General features: G+C 51.9%; 3 protein-coding genes across 5 annotated transcripts; 2 read left to right on the top strand and 1 right to left on the bottom strand.

Annotated features, from left to right (window-relative positions):
* The first annotated feature begins 440 nt into the window (after positions 1 to 440).
* On the top strand, positions 441 to 7,453 carry KIAA1191. Its single transcript, XM_079320058.1, has 7 exons — positions 441 to 606; positions 683 to 873; positions 2,139 to 2,262; positions 3,442 to 3,566; positions 4,734 to 4,840; positions 5,143 to 5,276; positions 5,732 to 7,453. Exons 1-7 carry the CDS (start codon positions 579 to 581, stop codon positions 5,938 to 5,940), a joined length of 918 nt encoding a protein of 305 aa, XP_079176184.1. The 5' UTR covers positions 441 to 578; the 3' UTR covers positions 5,941 to 7,453.
* A 647-nt stretch (positions 7,454 to 8,100) lies between these two features.
* On the bottom strand, positions 8,101 to 16,088 carry SIMC1 (SUMO interacting motifs containing 1). Of its 2 annotated transcripts, XM_079320051.1 has the most exons (10): positions 15,868 to 16,088; positions 13,863 to 14,573; positions 13,457 to 13,677; positions 12,828 to 12,897; positions 12,308 to 12,453; positions 11,692 to 11,841; positions 11,099 to 11,227; positions 9,990 to 10,146; positions 9,827 to 9,911; positions 8,101 to 8,536 (listed from the first exon to the last, which is right to left on the bottom strand). In XM_079320051.1, the coding sequence occupies exons 1-10, from the start codon at positions 15,964 to 15,966 to the stop codon at positions 8,316 to 8,318; spliced, it is 1,989 nt and encodes a 662-aa protein (XP_079176177.1). In that variant the 5' UTR covers positions 15,967 to 16,088; the 3' UTR covers positions 8,101 to 8,315. The 2 variants fall into 2 exon arrangements, with proteins under 2 accessions (XP_079176177.1, XP_079176178.1); XM_079320052.1 differs by lacking the exon at positions 11,692 to 11,841.
* On the top strand, positions 15,528 to 19,437 carry THOC3 (THO complex subunit 3). Of its 2 annotated transcripts, XM_079320056.1 has the most exons (7): positions 15,528 to 15,591; positions 16,125 to 16,283; positions 16,611 to 16,767; positions 17,485 to 17,689; positions 18,025 to 18,186; positions 18,276 to 18,376; positions 18,707 to 19,016. In XM_079320056.1, the coding sequence occupies exons 1-7, from the start codon at positions 15,565 to 15,567 to the stop codon at positions 18,868 to 18,870; spliced, it is 975 nt and encodes a 324-aa protein (XP_079176182.1). In that variant the 5' UTR covers positions 15,528 to 15,564; the 3' UTR covers positions 18,871 to 19,016. The 2 variants fall into 2 exon arrangements, with proteins under 2 accessions (XP_079176182.1, XP_079176183.1); XM_079320057.1 differs by lacking the exon at positions 15,528 to 15,591 and having other exon boundaries at positions 16,037 to 16,283; positions 18,707 to 19,437.
* The last annotated feature ends 9 nt before the right edge of the window (positions 19,438 to 19,446 follow it).

Genomic DNA, 19,446 nt, shown 5'->3' with positions numbered 1-19,446 from the left:
CCACCTGTGGTGACAGGGCTGGGTGTGGGCAGCACTCAGACTTTTGCTGATTGTCCTGTAGGAGTGTAAGCTGGAGCAGGGCCACGTGCTGCTTCCTTCCCCCGTGCCTGCAGCTCGGGAGAGCAGGTTGGGATCCCTTCCCTGCCGAGAGATGGAGGGCAGCAGAGGGGTCACCCTTTCATTGAGAAGAAGAAGGAGCAGCTGTAGAAATGGTGTCACAGTGAGACTGCCTGCCACGTACTCCTGTTCCTGATGGGCTAGCCAGCTTCCAGGATTGGTTTTCCAGCACCCAGCAACCTCCCGTCTACAGGAGGGCAGGACACGGGGCAGGGCGCGACCCCAACCCCGCCACCCGCGCCGGGGACCCGCCCCGGTGCCGCCTGTCCGGTAATCCCCGCCCGAACTACACCTCCCAGCGAGCCGCGCGTGAAGCTGCCACATCTCGCGAGACCGCGCCCCTATAAGAGCGCCCCCGCAGCCGTAAATAGCCCCCGGCTGTGGCGGCTCCCGGTGGTTCCGCTATGGCCGCTCCGGGCCTGGCCCTGCTGCCGCTCGCCGTGCCCCGCTGAGCCGCGGCCATGAGCTCAGGGCAGCCCGACGCTCCCGGTAAGGTTCCCCCCGCGCTCCCCGCCGGGCTGGGTCGGGCTGGGCGTTGGGGCTGAGCGCTGCGCTCTCTCCGCAGCGCTGGAGCCGGGCGGCGGGGCCCGCTCGGGCAGGATGTCGCTGCCCCTCGGCGTTCCGCGCCGCGCCTTCAGCTACGATGATGCCCTGGAGGACACGGCGCCCATGACGCCGCCGCCCGCCGATCTGTGCGCCAGCGTGCTCTGGAAGCAGCCGGTCATCCCCGAGCGCAAGTACCAGGAGCTCTCGAAGGTACCGGCCCGGTGTCCTTGGGTAGCCCGCAGCTCTGGCACCCCTCTCCTGGCATCCCCCCGTCCTCACACCCCTCCTGCCTGGCTGGCACTGCCCCTGTCCTCGCCGCAGGACCCTCGGGAGGGGCTGGGGACAGAGCCCGGCGCTGCTGCCTGGCCTTGCTCTGAGCACACGCAGGTATGGATGGGACAAGCGTGTGCTGAGCGTCTCCCTCGTGTTTGTGGTTAAAAAAACCTCAGCAACCAGATGTAATTAAACTGGAGCATAAGAGTGGTTTAGGTTGGATGTAAGTCCTTTATAATAAGGGTGGTGAGGCACTGGCACAGTTTGCACAGAGAAACTGTGGCTGCCCCATCCCTAGAAGTGTTCAAGGCCAGGCTGGTGGGAGCTCTGAACAAGCTGCTCTGGTGGAAAGTGTCCCCCTGCCATGGCAGGGGATTGGAACTGGAATGGTCTTTAAGATCTTTTCCAACCCAAACTGTTCTGAGAGTCTGTGCTTTGAGTGCAGGACTGGCCCTTTTAAATTTAGAGGCTTTTTTCTAAATTTGAAATTAAGTGAAATGTTGTTGGATGGAAGTATATGACTGCATCCCTTTGAGCTTAACCTCTGCTTTATACCTCCTTGGTTTTTAAATCTCTTGTGGGAGGCAACTGAAAGTTGTGGTTTGGTACAAAAAGTAATCTCTCCAGTCAAGGAACTCCTGTTTTCTGAGGAGGAAGTCAGTGTTTCACTGGATATTTTGTTTTCTAGAATTTATTTTCTGTTTCTTTGCTGGACACTGGTAGAACTGTGACCACTGGACACACTGAACATGAAATATATAAGGAATGAGGGGAAAACAAGTTGTTCACTCCAGGCTCTACTCTGCCATTCTGTGAACAGCTGGTGCTTGAGCTGCCTGTGGAAGCTGCTCTTGCTGTTTTTTGCCCAGTTGACCTTGAAGTCCAGTTTGCATTTAGGAGAAGAACAGATGTTCTGGTTTCTTTCCTGTTGACCTTTTTGTACTTGCACTAACAACTTGTTTCCTCTGACCCTGGTAGGTTTTCAAATGCTGGATGCACTTTGCTTGTTCAATGCTATGAATTTTAAGGTTCTGAACATTCCTGGGCTGCAGTGAGCACAGTGTAGGGATTTCTCCCATGGGACAAAGGCTGGCTGCCAGAGCAGCATGATTTTGTCTCACTTGTGTACTTAGAGATGTCCTAACAGGCCAGGTGCTGAGGTTCTTTCCCATCTCAAACTATCCCCTGCTGCTTCCCCACAGGATGAGGATGGGGATGCCAACATGAAACCTGTCATAACTCCTTCATCGTCCACAGAAAGTGTCAACAAGGTGCCTGTGGTGAAGGCCAAAGCCACTCATGTCATCATGAACTCCCTCATCACAAGTAAGAACTCCTCTCACACTCTCATGTGTGTTGGGCACTGAGGGTGCTCCAGCTGGGTGATGCCTCAGGGGAATTCCTGGAGAACTCTTGGGTTCAGACTGGCTTTGCTCTGCTGCTGTTTGTTTTTTTCAGAGGATGTTTCTAGAAGGAAGCAAGGATCTGAGGAATAGATCACATGTGGTGCTTCTGTGTTTCCAGGGGCAGGGGGAGGAGTGCAGAGTTTGTTGTTTGCTAGCAGGACACTGCAGTCCATGTTGTTGGAGTACAGAGGCTGCTGCTGCTCTGTTTGTTTATTAACTTGCTATTTATTTCTGAATGACAGGCAGAGCTCTACCATTAACCCAAGCAGTGAGGAGAGCTGACACACTGTGCTAATGGAGCACTTGCTGGCAATTTTGTTGTTAATAGCAGCAGCTGCCTTGCTAACTGCAACACCTCAAAACGTAGATCACAATGCTTTAAAATAAAATTGGGTCAGTTTTGTTTGCAGAGATGATGTGCCCTTTCGCAATAAGAGGAGTTATTTCTGTGTTCATCTGTCTGCTGCCTCTTCTTTCAGCAGCTACAAATAACAGGGATCTGAAAATAACTTTAAGATGGGAAGTGTTATCTGTTTTAAATAAGACAATGGGCTTTTCCACTAACCTTTTTGTGCTCTTGATTCCTTTTGACTTTTTTCCTCGTTCCATTAGGGAGTGACCCTCTTACACTGGGATTTGGAGAAAGTGCTTTTGTTTTTCAGAACTGAAGTTGATATCAGTGTATTAGATGCTGGCTCTGTGTCTGGCTGAAGTAGCTTATTTTACCTGATCTAAAATCACTGGGAGTTTTTAGAACATGATCTGTGATGCTGCCTTGAATGCAATGGGCCACTTAAAGTGTCTAAGTTATTGGGTTCTCCTAGATTTATGAAGTTGTGAGCAGGATGATGCAGTGTCTGGGATGAGGTGGGTTTAATTACAAGTGTTGCATTTATGATATATCTGGTGATTTGGGCAAAATCACTGCTCATCTGACAGCCCTATGTCTCAGGGTAGTTATCAAGTCAAAATATCTCACCAGGTTCATATTTCTGCCTCAGCTTGTTACAATGTGAGTGACGAAAAAATGGGTTTGTGTTCAATTGCTGGAGCTGCTTGTGGTGCTTTGTGTGTGAGTCTGTGCTCTTGTGTGTTCCAGAGCAGACCCAGGAGAGCATCCAGCGCTTTGAGCAGCAGGCAGGGCTGAGGGAAGCTGGTTACACACCCCACAAGGGCCTCACCACTGAGGAGACCAAGTACCACCGAGTGGCTGAGGCACTCCATGTAAGGCTTGTTTTCCATTGGATTTCTCTATGTAGAATGTGTCTAGTTTAATATTTACCTGGTGACTAAATGTTTGGAGCATGTTCCAGGACTTTTCTTAAGCTGCTTCCCCTGAAGGCTTTTAGCTCATTGTGTAGGAAAGTTTACCCACTTTTATTTTTAAGTTAACATAGCCTTTGTAGTTTTGAAACAGCTTTTTTTTTCTGAAACCTGTCATGCTTCACTGTCCTATCAAAGTATGACAGTTGTCTTTCAAAGTGGGGATAGCTCTACACAATCTAATTTCTTGCTGTACTTTTGAATGGTGCCCTGCAGTTGATTTCTGCAACTATGTGTCCAAAGAGAACTTGTAAACTGTCCATTTCCATTGTGGAAGTTACCAGATGTGTCTTACTGAAAGCAAAGATCTCGAATGAACATGTTACTGTGGGCTACTGAGCTCTTAAGAAAGATTTTGCAGTTTAATAGTCAACTCTTCCAGTGTCCTCCCATGAGGCCAAAGTTTCAATAACTGCGTCGATGAATTGCATTAGTGTGGCTTGAACAGCCACAGGAAACATCACAAGGTACCCTGTGTATTTTGTGTTTGAACTGTAACTGCCCTTCAAATGACTTCTTCAAAGTTCAGTTTGTACTGTCTAGCTTATGTAATAACATACTTTGCATACACCCAGTTCCTGTTTATTTTGTGCCCAGGTTTGTTTCTGTTCCAGAGAAGTGTTTCCATCCTGATGTACACTAACTGCTTCACAGGGTCTGATATTCCTGACCTTGTACCTTCTGTGAGAACTGGTCTCACCCTCATTAGAGAACTGGTGGGACTGAAGGCTTTGTTGCTCTCAAAATTGCTGGAGATAAATGGGTGCTGTGGTATTTAGACCAGTTACCAGGTAGCAGAAGTGAGTTCTGCTGCCTCCCTATGAGTGCTGGTATTCCTTCCTGTAACCTGAAGTGTATTTTCAAAATGCTTATATTTGATGTGGAGAGAAACTTAACGGGGTGTATGCAGGTATTGTAATACTGGATACAACTTCAGGTGTGGTGGCACTTACACTTTATCACCTGTGATAGAAATAGTTGTCTGGTTTTGACAATAAAACTGAATGTTGTTCCTTATGTCCTGTATTTAAGCTGTGATGCTTCTGTTTTTCTTGCCTCTCCTGACAGAACCTAAAAATGCAGAATGGAGAGACAACAAAAGATGACAAACAGAATTCTTCAGCTCAGTCCACTCCAAGCAGCACCCCCCACTCCTCCCCCAGGCATAAAAACAGGTACTCTGCCTCCTTTGGTTTCCTACAGGCTGTTGAGGTGGGAGCTGCTACAAATAATCTTCTTATCCTGTAAGGGACTGTACAGGGTGGAAATTAGAGCCTGGTGAAGATTAGTGTTGGATAGACCCAAATGTTGGAATCCTGTGGAACTTGAATAAGCATATCTTATCTTGGGTGGTAACAAACCTATTATAATTTCTTAAACTGCCCCTTTTAACTGCATGAAAGTTGCTGGCTTAGTGGGGGCACTTGAAGTATTTGTTCTCTTGTTTTAAACATCTTGGCTACTTTTTTTTCCTTAGGAGTTGGTTTGGTCAGGGATCCTCTTCTATCACTGGCTCAGACTTTGCTATGGAAGGTGGTGGGGACAGATTGCCATCTGAAAGATGGAGCTTTTTTGGACCCAGAGCTCTCCAGAAATCAGCCAGTGATGCAGGTATGTCCTTGCAAAATCTGCCTTGGCAAGAACAAGGTGAGGGGTTGTCACACAACAGACTTGGTGGCTCTTTGTGGCATCTTGTCCTGCTTGCCTTGTTACTCTCCAGGACCACCTTGGGAATCTTAGTCATATAATTTCTGTGCCTAAATATAGAGCAGTTAGGTAAAACTTGTGCCAGGGATCTGGAAGTAGTAATAACTTGCAATGATATGCAATGGGAAGGCAGGGTGTGAAGGTGACAGCTTTTTACTCTTTCTCTGATGTGGATGCAACCAGGACTGGAAGTTCCAGCCCCAGATGTGAAATAGGCTTCAGATGACATGAAGCTCCTGGAATTTGCATAGCCTGTCTGTGGTGCTGAGTGTCAGTGACACTGCTCACTCCTGGCAGCAGTAGGAAAAGGATTTGACTGGTTTTCCTGGTTTTTACTGTGATTTTTTTTTTTTCATCAGGAGGATTTACCATTCAGTCCTATAAGGGTGCCCAGAAGCCTTCCCCAATGGAGCTGATGCGTGCTCAGGCTACAAGGATGACAGAGGATCCAGTCACCTTCAAGCCACCCAAAATGGACATTCCAGGCACAGATGGGAGGAAACAATCTCCACGTTCCCACAATATCAAACCTCGGGATCTGAACGTGCTCACTCCCACTGGGTTCTAGAGGAAAGCTTCCAGTGTCTTTAGCAGGCTACAGGATGTCTTAGGCTCTGCTTCCCTGTCCCATGTGCTGAAGTAAAGTAGGAAAGTTTCCTTTTCCAGCTCTTCATCTCAGAAAAAGAAACAGTCATTATTGTTCTGCTAAAGCCAGTCTTGGAAAAACTCTTCCACCAGTCCTAAACCAGTGTAAACCACCATGTCCACTGCACTGGTTTGGGCTGCCAGGCTGCTCTGGATGTGCTTCCCAGTACACCACACCACAGTGAAACCCTGAGCCATGTTTTTTTTGGACAGGATTCAATGTGGTGTGTGAGCACCTGCCTTGTATGCCTGGAATCTGGCTGTCTTGTCCTGCTTGGTGCTGAAGGACCCACAGGAGGACTGGTTCTGTCAGGAGATCAAGCAGAAAATGATGTGAACAAGGACTGAAAACTGGACCATTAACTGCCAGAAGGAAGATGGGGTGTGTGGTGGGTCAGTATAAATGTGACATTCCCTCACTATCAAGTGTGACCATGCTTTTTGTTCTTGGAATGTTTTTTTTAAAGGGAAAAGGGACTAGTGACCATTCTAAAATGTTCTCATTGGAAAGGCAGGGAGCAAAATCTAATGGGATCTTGGAAGTAATGAGGAAGAATTCTTTCCAACTCTTCATGTTCCTCTAAGAAGGTGGAAGTAACCAAAGCTGGTGTCCTGCATTCCAGACAACAGATTTCCAGGTGTTCTGGCACTCTGGATGCTGCTTGATTTGTTTTTGCTCTTTCTTTTCCCCAGAATTGTGTAAAATGTATTAGAATGGGAAACACTTCTCAGACAGGGCATTTTGTTTTATCAGCATTAAGTGTGTTTTACAGGGCTGGAGGAGGACTGAGGGCAGACCAAGGCTGAACATTGCTCCCTGCTAAGGTACAGCTGGATGTGATCCTTGACCTAGTCTGAACTAGTTCCTGGGAACAGCTAACACTGGCTTTCAGGAAAAGTGGAAAGAACCCCTGGCTACCATGTAATCCCTTAAGTGTGATAGGCAGCATTGCTCTGTAATCCTCACCTGTACTGTGGCAAATGGGTCTCCTCAGGTCTGCTCTTCATCTCACCATTGTGCAGAGTCCTTCAGCCAGCAGCAGCCTTGCATCTGGAAGTGGAACCTTCTCTGCTGCCAGGACATTATACAGAGGTTACTTAGCAGGTGGTAATTGTTGGACTCCAGGGTTTCTGCCTTCTTAAACCAAACACCCTCCCTGGAGGCTGAGACAGGTTGGCTCCTTGGCTGGCTGCTGGCCCCTCTGAAGCAGCACATTTTGTAGCATTGCTTTCTCTCAAGCTTCAGCAGCACTGACAGTGATGTGTTGTGTGAAACTCCCCCACTCAAACCAGCAGTTCTGTCATCACTCATTTGCACCTTGGCAATCAGGCTCTCATTTGACATTAATTTATTTGCTGACTGTATTCACATCTAATGTGTGTATGTTTTTGTTTTGTTTGTTACAGGACAATAAAATCCTTGTGGAATTGAGGTACACAGTGTGTGTTAGTGCTGGCAGAACATCTGTGGGAGAAATCTGGGGCTGTCCAGTGAGTGTGAGGTCAACGTTCTGGTGGATAAGGCTCTGGCAGCACCTCACTAAGATTAAATATTTGCCTACAAATTCCCCTTTCACAGGGAGACTGGATTTAGAGGCAGGCTCAATTCTGTTTTAGGGCATGTGCAGATGAAATAAATCATGAAGTCTGTGTTTTCTTGACCAATCCAAATCCATGTTCCAGAGATTTTGCCTCTTGTTGCACACATGCTGTGTTTCCACCTGTACTACGGAGGTGGGCACAAGTGTGGGAACTAGGCTGGTGTTTCCCTAGAGGTGCCCACTTCCCCTCTGGGAAGCTGTGGTTTGGTGTTGTTGCAGTGCTTTTAGCTGCCTTTAAAGGACTGCTGATGGAGCACATAGTTCACCTGGGCTGGGGAAGTCTGAGCTCTGAATGCTGAGCTAAAAGTCATGGAACAGATTCAGGTACTGAGGTACAGGCAGCTGCTGTGGTTCTGACTGCACAGGTGAATCTCAGATTGGAAAGGCTGGGGTCAAAGCATGGCCTTGTGGTGTCATCTGACAGAGCTCTGGACTTCCTTTGGCCAGTGCTGGAACCAAGACAAAACACTCTTAGGCAAACATTAAAATAACTCATTTTTTTAAAGTGTACAAAGTGCTTTGTAAAACTGCACAAGGAGGCAAACTTGAACAGAAATTCTGAGACAATGTAAACCAAATACCTTTCAAAAGAAGTGTATAAAGCAACCCCCATGATGCTGAGATTGCAGCATGAGATGTGGGAGTTCTCTGTTGAGAACATAAAGTTTTGTTCCCCTTGCTGCAGTGGCTGTCTCCATCAGGCAGCAGTGACAACATAGAACAATTCCTGCAGCATGAACAATTTCTCCTGGATTTGTGGGGGAAAAGGCTGCTCCAGGGTCTCCTGCATTCTGCTGATGAAGTCATTCATCTTCAGCTGAATATCCAGCTGGCTGATGTCATCACTCTCCTGGAGCCTGGGCTTGGCTTTCTGAGCAATCAAATCCATCCTGTTACTGATAGAGGTCCGCAGGTGCTCTGCAAGAGGAAAGGCTGGTTGGAGAGGCAACAGCCAAAGGGCTGCCTGAGCTGCTGGGATGGATCCCAGTGTGCCACAGGCAGTGCTGGAAATGGGGTGGATCCTCTTGTTATTCTCAGTGGTTCTGCACAAGACTTATATGTGGAGAGAGCCCAGGGAATAGGGAAGGGACAAGTCTTGTATAATCCTTATCTTCTGTGTGAATGCAAAATGGGAGCTACACAAGGGTTTCCAAAAAGCCCAACAACAGTGATTGTCTAGGGCTTTAGGGAGAGTGAGACTTTGCAGATATGATGGTGGATTCCTCTGCATTCATTCATGACAACCTTAACCCTGGGCTAAAGCACCTGAAGTTGGAAGAGAATTCTGGGCAAATACAGAGTTTTACAGAGTGTTTTGTGACTGTGCTACTCTCTTGGGGTCAGAATTGCTGCTCTTTCCATGACTGCTGTGGGTGGTTCTCCCAGCACAGTTTACTAAGTGCTGCAAGTGTCCTGGCTTCCCCAAAGGAGGGTTTCAGACATGGTGAGGGGTCTAGAGGGGAAGCCACATGAGGAGTGGCTTAGGTCACTTGGTGTGTTCAGCTTTGAGGAGACAGATCAGACCCCACTGGGAGCTAAAGCTTCCTCAGGAGGGGCAACTCCTATTTCTGCTCTGTAGGACAGTACAGGACCTGAGGGAATGACTGGAGATGTGCCAAGGGAGATTTAGGTTTGCTATTAGGAAAAAGGTTTTTCTTCCACAGGGTGGTTGGGCACTGAATAGGCTCCCAAGGGAATGGTCATGGCTCCAAAGCTGCCAGAGCTCCAGGAGTGTTTGGACAACTCTCTCAGGCACAGGGTGGGATTATGGGGTGTCTGTGCAGGGATAGGAGTGGAACTCAAAGTTTCTTGTGTCTCTCTTCCAACTTGGGATATTCTGTGATCCCTTTGCCTTCTGCTTTTCTTCCTAAACCACCCTGTTCTTCCACTCACTGTACAGCAACTTAGACAACAGTGCATACAAAGCACCCTCTTGTTTTTACTTTCCAGTGCTGGGAAGTGCTTTCTCCCTTTAGGAAGAAGGCTCTTTTGCAGGGACTAAACTTGGCAAAGCAAGGTGGGTGCTCTGACTGATGCAGCATCCCTTCTTTGATTGCTGGGAATAGTTGCTGTCATGGTTGGAGGCACACTGTCTTTCTAACGTTCAGTGGCCATGAGTCCAAGTGTGATGTGAGGAGGAAAAGGAATTTGGCTGTTCTACTGGAGGCCCTTGATGAGACTGTTAGGGCCAGAACAAATACTACTTACCCAGTTTTACACTTTGGTAACTCAGCAGCAGCAAGCTCAAGTACTGCAGCATCTCGTCCCACCTTTGCCATGTTGCTGTTTCATCCTAGGACAGGAGACAGTATTTGGTTGGTAGAAGTTTTCTCAGAGGAAAATGAGTCAAAGGAGAGGTTGGACTGGATACCTGGAATTGTGGCAGCACAGAGGAGTGGCTCAGGAAATAAAGGATCTTGTCCAGAGACATGGATGAGGTTGTGGGCACATCACAACTGTGCTGGAATAATAGCTCTAGCAGTCTGCAGCGCAGGAGCTGGCTCTCCATAGTGTTTAATAAAGCTTCCCTGGAACACAGAAGGAATTTACTTTGGATGAGAAAGCACAGCCTGATGAGAGACAACTGTTCCAGCATGCTCCTCTTGTGCTGCTGACCTAGTGCAGATGTGGGGTGACTGCAGGAGCTACCCAGCCATGTTGTGGAAGGAAGACCACTAGATGTGGTGAGACCTTTGTTTGCAGCTTGGCCACAGCCGTGTTTTTGTCCTTAGGTGTGATCTGCAGCAGCTGGAAGTGAGTACAATCTCTAAAGTAAACTGAGCTGCTTTACCCTGCCCAGCAGCTTGTGTGGCAATGGCTCATTCCAGCTGACTTGCAGGGATCCCAGCCAAGCAAGGGTACCTGCCATGGGGTCAGGGGTAAATGGGTTTGTATCTGTCCTAGGCAAAGTGACAGCTTAGTTAGAGTCAGTTTGGCTTGGTTATACCTGCTGTGTGCTCAGAGTTCTGCTAAAAGGATGTGAAGGGCTGCTTGCTGGTCACTGAAACATGGGTTTGAAATGCTTGGGGGCCTAGTGATCTCTTGCTTACCCCAGAGCCAGTCATGCCCTTGTGCTTTGGCTTTAAATTTGCATTTCTTAAAGAAGCAAACAAAGGATGTCAAGGTAAAGCTGTAGGAACCACGTCATATTTTCACCCATTGAAATCAGTCTTTGCCAGTGCTTGGCTGTCCTGATGCACAGTGCTGCTTTTCAGACCCTCTTTACAGTTTGAAGGTTACAGCTTTATTAAGTAAGACAACTGACTATCCTCAGCAGCATAGCACCTGGGTGTGTTTCCAGCAACCCTGCACATGCTCAGCTGATGATGTTGTATCTCCGTGGGGGACACAGCCATGCTCTTGCTGGCTGGCCTGTCCTTCTATACCCTGTAGAACTTTCTGCATCCTGACTTGGATGTAAATTGGGAATAAGACCATTGTTCATGCAGGTAAATGCTGCCTTGCACATGCTTCTCTCACCTTTGGCTCCTCAGGGGGATATTCAGTACGAACGGGAATACGTCGTCTGCAATCTTGCGGGAGCTGCAGGTGGGAGATCTGTCCACTTCCACTGCCATGGACAACATCCTCTGGAGCAGGAGCATGGCCCTGGGTGAGAGGGACAGTCAGCAGGGACACTCTGCCCCTCAGCTTGCCAAGCAAAGCCTTGGGGATGGCCCCTACTTCAGCCTCATGCAGTGAGTGGCATGGGAATGAGGTGGGCCAGGCTTGGTGTCTCTGGTTTCTGAATCTGAAGCTTCTGCAAGCAAAGCTCCAGACTGACCCCTGGGATGTCTCAGTGGCTCTTCTGAGCATTGGAGCAGCATGGGGCTGCCTGAGCTGTGGGCCATGAGCTCCAGCCTTACACTGCATGCAAGAGGATGGCACTGAGCCAGTTTCTTACCTGGTGAGAGTCTTTTGCTCACCAAGTCTTTAACCCAAAGAAGAAATCAGCAAAGCTGGTCACAGGGAACAGCCTGGCTTCCCTGAACTGACAGTGAGCGATACTCTGTCTTCTGCCTGACTTGGGACCATGATAATGCCAGCAGGGAGCATGGAATTCTGAAGCTTACTTTTGGGCAAAGAAAGCTGTCTGAGCTGCCTGAGTGCTGGCCAGCCTTGATGAGGATGAGCTGTGTTCAGCCCTGGCTTCTTGCAGCTGGTCCCAGGGCTGGGAGAACCCGACTCCAGTAACTGCTGCCACCAACCACTTGACCACTTCCCTGGGACAGAAATAAGAATTTTATTGGAGATGTGCCTTGTTTTGCTGTGTTCTGACCTCTAGATCTACTTGGAACTTGAAGAAAGGCCCTGAGAATGAAGAGTATGTTCCACCTACTTTGGACAGGTTAAGGGAGTGGCTGTGTTGAGCAGCTGAACAGAGGAGCTCTCTTGATTTGTACACTTGCCTACAGGACTGCCTCCTTCTCAGTCCTGTTCTGAGCAATGCAAATCTGACCTCATCCATGGGAAAAGCCTACTCTATCCTGACTGGAAAGACCTTGCATCATCTCTAAGTGGTTTACTTTCGTACATCTTTTCCTAGCACCTCTAGTTGGCCCTACACTTCCCTTTGTCTCCCACATCTGCTTCTTGGGAAGTCTTAAAGTTTGACTGCAGTCTCGACATGTATTCCCTGTGCCCCTGCTGAAGCTTATAGTTAGAGAATGAGGAGGAGGTGTCCCTTACTTGACATTGCTGAAGCACAAGTCACATGAAAGCACTCCCTTGGCAATTGACTTCTGCAGCTGGTTTGACTTCAGATTGTGCTGGAAGTCATCCTCCAGGGTCTGTACCACGTACTGCAGGAAGAGGAGCTGGCCAGGGGGCTTCTCCTGGGGGCAGATGGAAAGTATGAGAGTCTGGTGGGACCATGGGCTTAGAACACCAGGGAAGCTGTACATACTGAGGAGTATTTGTGGGAGGAGCTGCCTGACTCAGCAAGACCCTGAGGGGCATTGCACTATTGCTGTGACCCAGAGAGGGCTTATCTTGTTGCTGTATCTTCTTCAGTGGGACAACCCACCTAAAACTGTGCAGAGGGTTAAGGGAACTCTGTGGATAAATGTGGGATTCCCAGCTGGCACTTGCTGTTGCACTGGCCAGCTCTGCAGCAGAGCACAGCCGCAGGAAGAATTTAGGCAATGCTCACCCTCAGGCAGTGTGTTGGATGATCCCTGCCCCATGTGACACACACAGTGCTGAGTACCTGGTTGTCCATGATGAATCTCAGCAGTGTCCAGTCCCATCCCACCGTGGTGATGTTGGCTGGATGGAGCCTGCAAGGACAACCATGTCCATTTGTGCTGAACTGCCTGACCATCTGCTTGGATCCCCTTAGCCCTTCCCCAGCCACTCCCATTCCCACTCTCTCAGGTGCCTCCCCTGCCTTCTCCTCTCCATCTCTGCCCTCACCCCTTCCCCTCTCCATAGACATTAATTTTTGGAAGCACTGACAGGGGTTATACTCCCATGGCCTCAATAAATGTCGTACCTCTCTGTGGGAAGCCTGAAGGGAACTGAGGGAGCTGCTCCAGCCACTACTGCAGCCCAGGGAAGGCACTTCTGTCATGTCACAGCAGTGAAGAATGAGACCTGTGCTTCAGGGTAAGGCAAACACACTCTTCTGTCCCCAAGGGCTCCCTTGTGTCACAAACTGTCCCTGACCCACCCTCAGACAGCCCGGAGTCTGTGTGTGTTGGAAGGAGGATTATCCTGCATTATAGGGGAAATCACTCCCTGTTTGTGGTGAGCACCACAGAGAATAACCCTTGTGCTGAGCAGACCCCTGGGAACACCTTGCCAGCCCCAGGGCCCTGGGACAAGGGAAACACATACATTTGGATTTTCATCAGCATTATGTAGATGCCACTCAGGATCTCCTCTTCATGGGTGTCTGACAGCAGATGTTTGATCAGGTCACAGATGATTTCTTTGGGGGGATGGTGCTGGCATGAGACAAACTCATTCAGGAAATACAAGGTGCCTTCCAGGCTGCTCTCCTCCATGGTGGTGTGCACCATACTCAGCTTCCCACTGGGGATCAGCCCAGGTTTCTGCTGTGTGCAAGACAAGACAATGGGTGAAAGCTCCCTGGACACAGAGGAACCCAGCTATGATGTGGGACCCACTGTGAAAGGAACTGCAATAACCAGAGCCCATGACTGCCTGGCAAAGGACAATGGGAGCAGGGGCTGCTTTTGCTCCATCCTCTGCCACAGGGGCTGCTCCAAACCCTGTTTACCTGCTGTGTTTCCCTGTTGGGTACTGTGCCTTGGAAGAAGTGTTGGACTCCATTCCTGCTGAAATTGTATAGTTTGTCCAGACAGGCCTTGCTGTCAGTGTCAGTCCTGGCCGGGGTGGCTTGCTGGATTGGTTGGTGTGGTGGGAAGTAATTTGATTCTGGCAAAGATCTTTGGGTCTTTTCTGGTGTTACAGGAATGGTCGGGGCAGGGCTCAACCTTGGGGGGAGGTTCCTTTCCTGGCAGGGCTGAGGGGGATCTTCCTCTGGGCCATCAGCTATTCTGCTGCTGTTGCTGTCCAGGCTGGGGGGAGATGGGGACAGGCAGTCTGAGTCTGACTGTGAGTCCAAGCTGTTAAAGGCAGAAGTACCAGAATCCTCCGAGCTCCAGCTGTGGTGCCCAGAGGCAGGAGAAAGGCAGCTGCAGTTCTCCTCGGTTTCTTCTGTGACTGTTGTGGAACTGAGCTTCACAGGAGTGCTGTGTGATGCTGGTGCAGGGCTCAGCTCTGCCACTGCCTGCATTTCTTTTCCTGCGGTGGGGCAGAGCTGGGGATGGGACGTGTGTGCTGCTGGGCCTGTGTTTCTGGGGTTCTGGGAAGCACCAAGGGTGGAGTGGAGAAGGCTGCACATGTCCTCAGTCAGGTCGATGATGGTGAGGCTGCTCGGTGGCGTTGGGTCTGTGTTTACATCCTCACAGGTCAGGTCAATGATCGCCTGTGGGGACAGAGCACCAGTGTCAATGTCCTGTCCTGCCAGGAGTCTCTGCTGTGGTGGCCCTGAAGCCCCAGTCCAAGAGGGAAAAGGGCACTGGACTAGAAAAACAGGGGCAAAGACCCTTCTGCCTGTGCAAGGGGTTGTGTGGCCCTGAGCTCAGGGATCAGCCTCTCCTGACAACACAGCTGAGCCTGAGCCCAGCCCAGGCTCTTCTTCCTCACTCCCCTCAGGGCTCATGTTCTTCTGCCGTGGCTCCAAGCAGACCTGGCTGCCTGCTCAGGGAAATGCCAGTCCTGCTGGCATCTCCAGGGAGGGCAAGGGAAGCACAGGGAATTCTCCTGTACCAGACACTGGCAGGAACAGCACAGGATCCAAACCCTGGCACCTCTTCTGTGGTACATTACCCACTCTGGAGGAGTGGCAGGAAACAAAGCTGCCTCTTAATGTGGCACCAATGAGAGATCTGTGGCCCTGAGACTTTGGGGAACTCCCACCCAGGCCTTGCTGGGCAAAGCAGGGACCGAGGGGCAGCAGGAACAGGCAGCTGTGCCTGCACCAGCAGCAGGTCAGGCACTGCACTTCCCAAACTTTTGGTGTGCCCAGGAGGGGGCAGAGCTTGTTTGCTCTTTGGAAAAAAATCCCCCTCAGTATCTGCAAGCATGGAACACGTTTATCAGACAATTTAAATCCACTTTTTCCGCCCTAACTCAGACCTGCTGCCTTCCCCAAGGAGCTGGCAAAGCCCGGCGGGCTCCGGCACGCAAGAGGAGCTGCGGAGGGCGGGAGGTGCGGGACTCAGGGCCCGGGACAGCGGTGCGGGGCCGGGGACCGACCGTTCCCCGGTGCGGTCCGGGCCTCGTGCCGGAACCGCCGCCGCGCGGCCCCACCGGCCCCGCACCCGCCGGGCACCGGCACGGGGAGAGGGGCGGCAGCGCCCCACCGCAACCGGCCGGACCCTTCTCGGGGTGCAGCGAGGGCACCGCCACACTCTATGGCAGGCACCGGGCTCTTTCTGAGGGTACACGGCCATGCAGGCGGGCACTCCAGAGGGGGCACGCGTGTGAACGGGGCTCTGCTGGCGGGAGGTGCCCGCGGGGCCCGAGCCCGGCTGGGAACAGGGTGGGAAGTCCCTGAGGAGGCGGCTGGGGCGGGACGGCACCGGGGAGCACATGCCCACCCCTCACTGCCCCAGAGGCCGCTTGTGCGAGCGCGGCTCCCATCGCCGCCGGCCATGGCAGCGGCGCCATCTTGAGTGGGGCAGGGGCGCCGTGCCCGGCGGGAGCCACGGACTCACGGGGGCGGGCAGCGGGTCGCGGGAGTGGCCGGGCTGGGGCGGCGGCGAGCGGGCGCCCTCCGAGTCCGAATCGCTGAGGAGAACCACGTTAACATCCATGTCGGCGGCGGGCGGCGGCTCCGCTCCACCGGTGGGCCCGAGCCGGGCGCGGGGGGGCGGCGGAAGTGGCGTCAGGCGCGGCGCCGGGGCGGGGCGCGCGCGGGGGCGGCGGTGCCGGTGGCGGTGGCCCCGCCATGGCGGTGTCGCCCTACGTGCAGGCCATGCAGGAGCTGTTCCGCGCCAACACGCGCAGCCGCGAGTTCCCCGCGCACGGCGCCAAGGTGCACTCGGTAGCCTGGAGCTGCTGCGGCCGCCGCCTCGCCTCCGGTTCCTTCGACAAGACCGCCAGCGTCTTCCTGCTCGAGAAGGACCGGCTGGTGAGATCCCGCGGCGTGGTGCGGATCGGTACCGGGAGCCCTTGGGCACCCCGGGCGCGGGGGCTTGGGCTGGTGTGCGGAACCGGGAGTGTGTGCCGGTGGTCGGTACCGCGCCTGGCGGTGGGTGCTCGGCGTGCACCGGGACAGGAGCATCGCCAGGGACAGCACGGGCCGGGAATGGAGCCGGTGCCGGGCCGGGATTCCCTGTGTAGCCGGCCGTGGGCGGGACGTGGCTGTGTCCCAGCGGGGATGCGGCGTGCTGGGATGGGGGGCGGGAGTGGGAGCAGAGCTGGGCGCATCCTCACATCGTCTGCCCTCTCCCTCCAGGTGAAGGAGAACAACTACCGGGGCCACGGGGACAGCGTGGATCAGCTCTGCTGGCACCCCAGCAACCCTGACCTCTTTGTCACAGCGTCAGGGGACAAAACCATCCGCATCTGGGACGTCCGCACCACCAAGTGCATCGCCACTGTCAACACCAAAGGTGAGTCCCTGCCTTCCCAGCAGGACCTCAGCTGTGTGGGACCCATCTGCAGTGGCACAGGGCTTTGAACCTTTCCTGTAGTTATTTCTGGTTGGGACATCTTTGCTAGCTGCTTTATATTGGTATTGCATTCATTGTGTGAGAGCTGATTTACTGTAGGGTCAGGACTTGTATAACTACTGAAATACGGTGCTGGCTGTTAAAATGTCCTTTGTACTTGTCTCTGGAGTCAGTGGGCTGTGAGGCTGCAGACTGGGGAAAAGCATGTTTACAGAGAGCCATGGTGGAAATAAAAGTTTGCGTGGATTCAGAAAAACAATTTGAATTCATGTGATGCTTGACTCAAATACCATCCTTGCTCTTGGAAATGTCCAGTTTTGAGTTGTTGAGGCTGGGAATGGCATTGTAAGGTTGTGTAACCTGCCATATTCTTACCTTTATTCAAAGGTGTTCATTTTTGGCTTCTGATTTTTCTGGATCTCAGAGATGACTGGATTCAGAGGATCTCTGGCTTGATCTTGTGTGGTGATTGCTGTTGTCCCATCTTGGCTGAAATGGGGTGTGGCATATTGTTTCCAAGCTGTAGTTCTCACAAGTTTGGTTTTACTGGATAACTACTGTGCAGGGTTTGTGTGTTAGACTGAAGAACTGGCAGTCTTCCCCATTTGGGAACCGTTTGGAGTGGAAGTGGGACCTGCTGCCTTTCTGTCCCTTCAGGTGAGAACATCAACATCTGCTGGAGCCCTGATGGACAGACCATTGCTGTGGGGAACAAGGATGATGTGGTCACCTTCATTGATGCCAAGACTCATCGCTCCAAAGCTGAGGAACAGTTCAAGTTTGAGGTGAACGAGATCTCGTGGAACAACGATAACAACATGTTCTTCCTCACCAATGGGAATGGCTGCATCAACATCCTCAGGCAGGTGCCTGTGACTGCTGGTGGGCGAGGTGGCTGGGCTGGCTGCAGTCATTTGCAAGTGCCTTTGCTGCTTTTGGGAAACCTGAGCCCCACATCCCAGCAATCCCTTGCCCTCTGACAGGAATGAGCTTGCCTGGAGCTGAGGTTGCCACAGTTGTGGTCTGGGCTCAGCTCCCCAACATGGTCCCTGATGCTTTACCTCATTCACTGGACTCTCAGTGTCTTCTGCCTTGGCAGGGTTTGCTTCCAGTCCTGATGTGCCTCATGCCTATCCTGCTCTAGGGAATCCCTGTGCTTCTCTCACTGCTCCCTGCCTTCTCCCTTCACCTCCACAGCTACCCAGAGCTGAAGCCCATCCAGTCCATCAACGCCCATCCTTCCAACTGCATCTGCATCAAGTTTGATCCCATGGGGAAGTACTTTGCCACAGGCAGTGCTGACGCCTTGGTCAGCCTCTGGGATGTGGATGAGCTGGTGTGTGTGAGGTGCTTCTCCAGGTAGGTAGAGCTGTCCCAGAATTGTTTTCCCCCCTCTCTGGTGGCTGTGGTGGCAGAGCCTCACTGTCTGCTCCCCTCGGTTGCTGCAGGCTCGACTGGCCCGTGCGGACACTGAGCTTTAGCCACGATGGGAAGATGCTGGCCTCTGCATCAGAAGATCACTTCATTGACATTGCTGAGGTGGAGACAGGTAATGGTTTTATTTCGGGGAACAGCAAGGAGGGAATTGGATGAAGAAGTGCTGGTGTTGCTGGGAGGACACAGGGAGAATCTGCCTGCTAAGAAAGAGCTTTCCTGTGCAGAGCAGAATGCCATAAGGGGGAGCCTGTGCCTCAGTAGTCTGTGGCAGACATGCCTGTCATGTCTGTACCTTGTCACTGGGTGACTAAAAGGCGCTGGAGCAGCGTTGGGCCTGCCTCTCCTCCCTATTGGGGGAAGCAGCAGGTGCTTAGCTCTGGGGAGATGAGCTGCAGAGGGGGCTGGAGGCTCTCCAGGCTGACATGGCTCCTTTTCCATGCAGGAGAGAAGCTCTGGGAGGTGCAGTGTGAGTCCCCCACCTTCACAGTGGCCTGGCACCCGAAGAGGCCACTGCTGGCCTTTGCCTGTGACGACAAAGATGGCAAATACGACAGCAGCAGGGAGGCTGGCACTGTCAAACTTTTTGGGCTCCCCAACGACTCCTGATGAAGCTGCTGCACCTGAGGAGGCAACACCTGCCTGTTCTTGGGGATGGGAGCTTAGATAGCATAGGTGAGGCAAGGAGCTGGCTCATCTCCTTGCTGGCCTGGCAGGGCTGTGACCTCGGGCTCAGCTCAGTTGTGTCCTGCTCTTGGGAGCTTTTATAAACAGGCAGCTGTTTTCTGGGGAGAATGGGGGGTGCTGGCAGGGCCCCCTCTGCCACCTCTCTGGGCTGGGGTGTGGGGGACTTGCTCCCAAGGCAAGTGGCCAAAGAAAATCAGTCATTGAAGGTGGCTGCTGAGGAGCCTCCCATAGGAAGTGCTCTGCTTTGACCAGGCTCCCCAGCAGTGATATGTGACTGTCCCCTTACCCCCAAAAGCCTGGTGGCAAGGTCAGCTGTGGGAGCACAGCCTGCCTCTCCCCCTCCCAGACATCCCATGTCCCTTCCCTGCACTGGGTCAATGAGGGGAGGGTGGGGGGGTTTGAACTGGCAGATATTTTCCCAGGTGGGGTTTTTTTAAAGATATTTGTGGTGTCTTTTTCTAATTTTGAGAAATCCTCTTCTTTAATGAAGGTGCCTGT

This window comes from Erithacus rubecula (assembly GCF_903797595.1).
Source record: "Erithacus rubecula genome assembly, chromosome: 16".
Classification (NCBI taxonomy): Eukaryota; Metazoa; Chordata; class Aves; order Passeriformes; family Muscicapidae; genus Erithacus; species Erithacus rubecula.
Note: the sequence above shows the minus strand (reverse complement) of the source record. Positions and strands in the feature narration are given on the sequence as shown.

What these genes read in the sequence shown, in the direction of transcription:
- KIAA1191 (XM_079320058.1), top strand. Translation starts at nt 579, where the DNA reads ATGAGCTCAGGGCAGCCCGACGCTCCCG. An exon ending in AGGGCAGCCCGACGCTCCCG is followed by an intron (nt 607 to 682) that starts GTAAGGTTCCCC and finishes CTCTCTCCGCAG; the next exon opens with CGCTGGAGCCGGGCGGCGGG. An exon ending in GAAATCAGCCAGTGATGCAG is followed by an intron (nt 5,277 to 5,731) that starts GTATGTCCTTGC and finishes TTTTTTCATCAG; the next exon opens with GAGGATTTACCATTCAGTCC.
- THOC3 (XM_079320056.1), top strand. Translation starts at nt 15,565, where the DNA reads ATGGCAGGCACCGGGCTCTTTCTGAGG. An exon ending in TGCTCGAGAAGGACCGGCTG is followed by an intron (nt 16,284 to 16,610) that starts GTGAGATCCCGC and finishes CTCTCCCTCCAG; the next exon opens with GTGAAGGAGAACAACTACCG. An exon ending in TGTGTGAGGTGCTTCTCCAG is followed by an intron (nt 18,187 to 18,275) that starts GTAGGTAGAGCT and finishes CGGTTGCTGCAG; the next exon opens with GCTCGACTGGCCCGTGCGGA.
- SIMC1 (XM_079320051.1), bottom strand. Translation starts at nt 15,966, where the DNA reads ATGGATGTTAACGTGGTTCTCCTCAGCGATTCGGACTCGGAGGGCGCC. An exon ending in GCGACCCGCTGCCCGCCCCC is followed by an intron (nt 14,574 to 15,867) that starts GTGAGTCCGTGG and finishes CTGTCCCCACAG; the next exon opens with GCGATCATTGACCTGACCTG. An exon ending in TTGTGCTTCAGCAATGTCAA is followed by an intron (nt 11,842 to 12,307) that starts GTAAGGGACACC and finishes TTTCTGTCCCAG; the next exon opens with GGAAGTGGTCAAGTGGTTGG.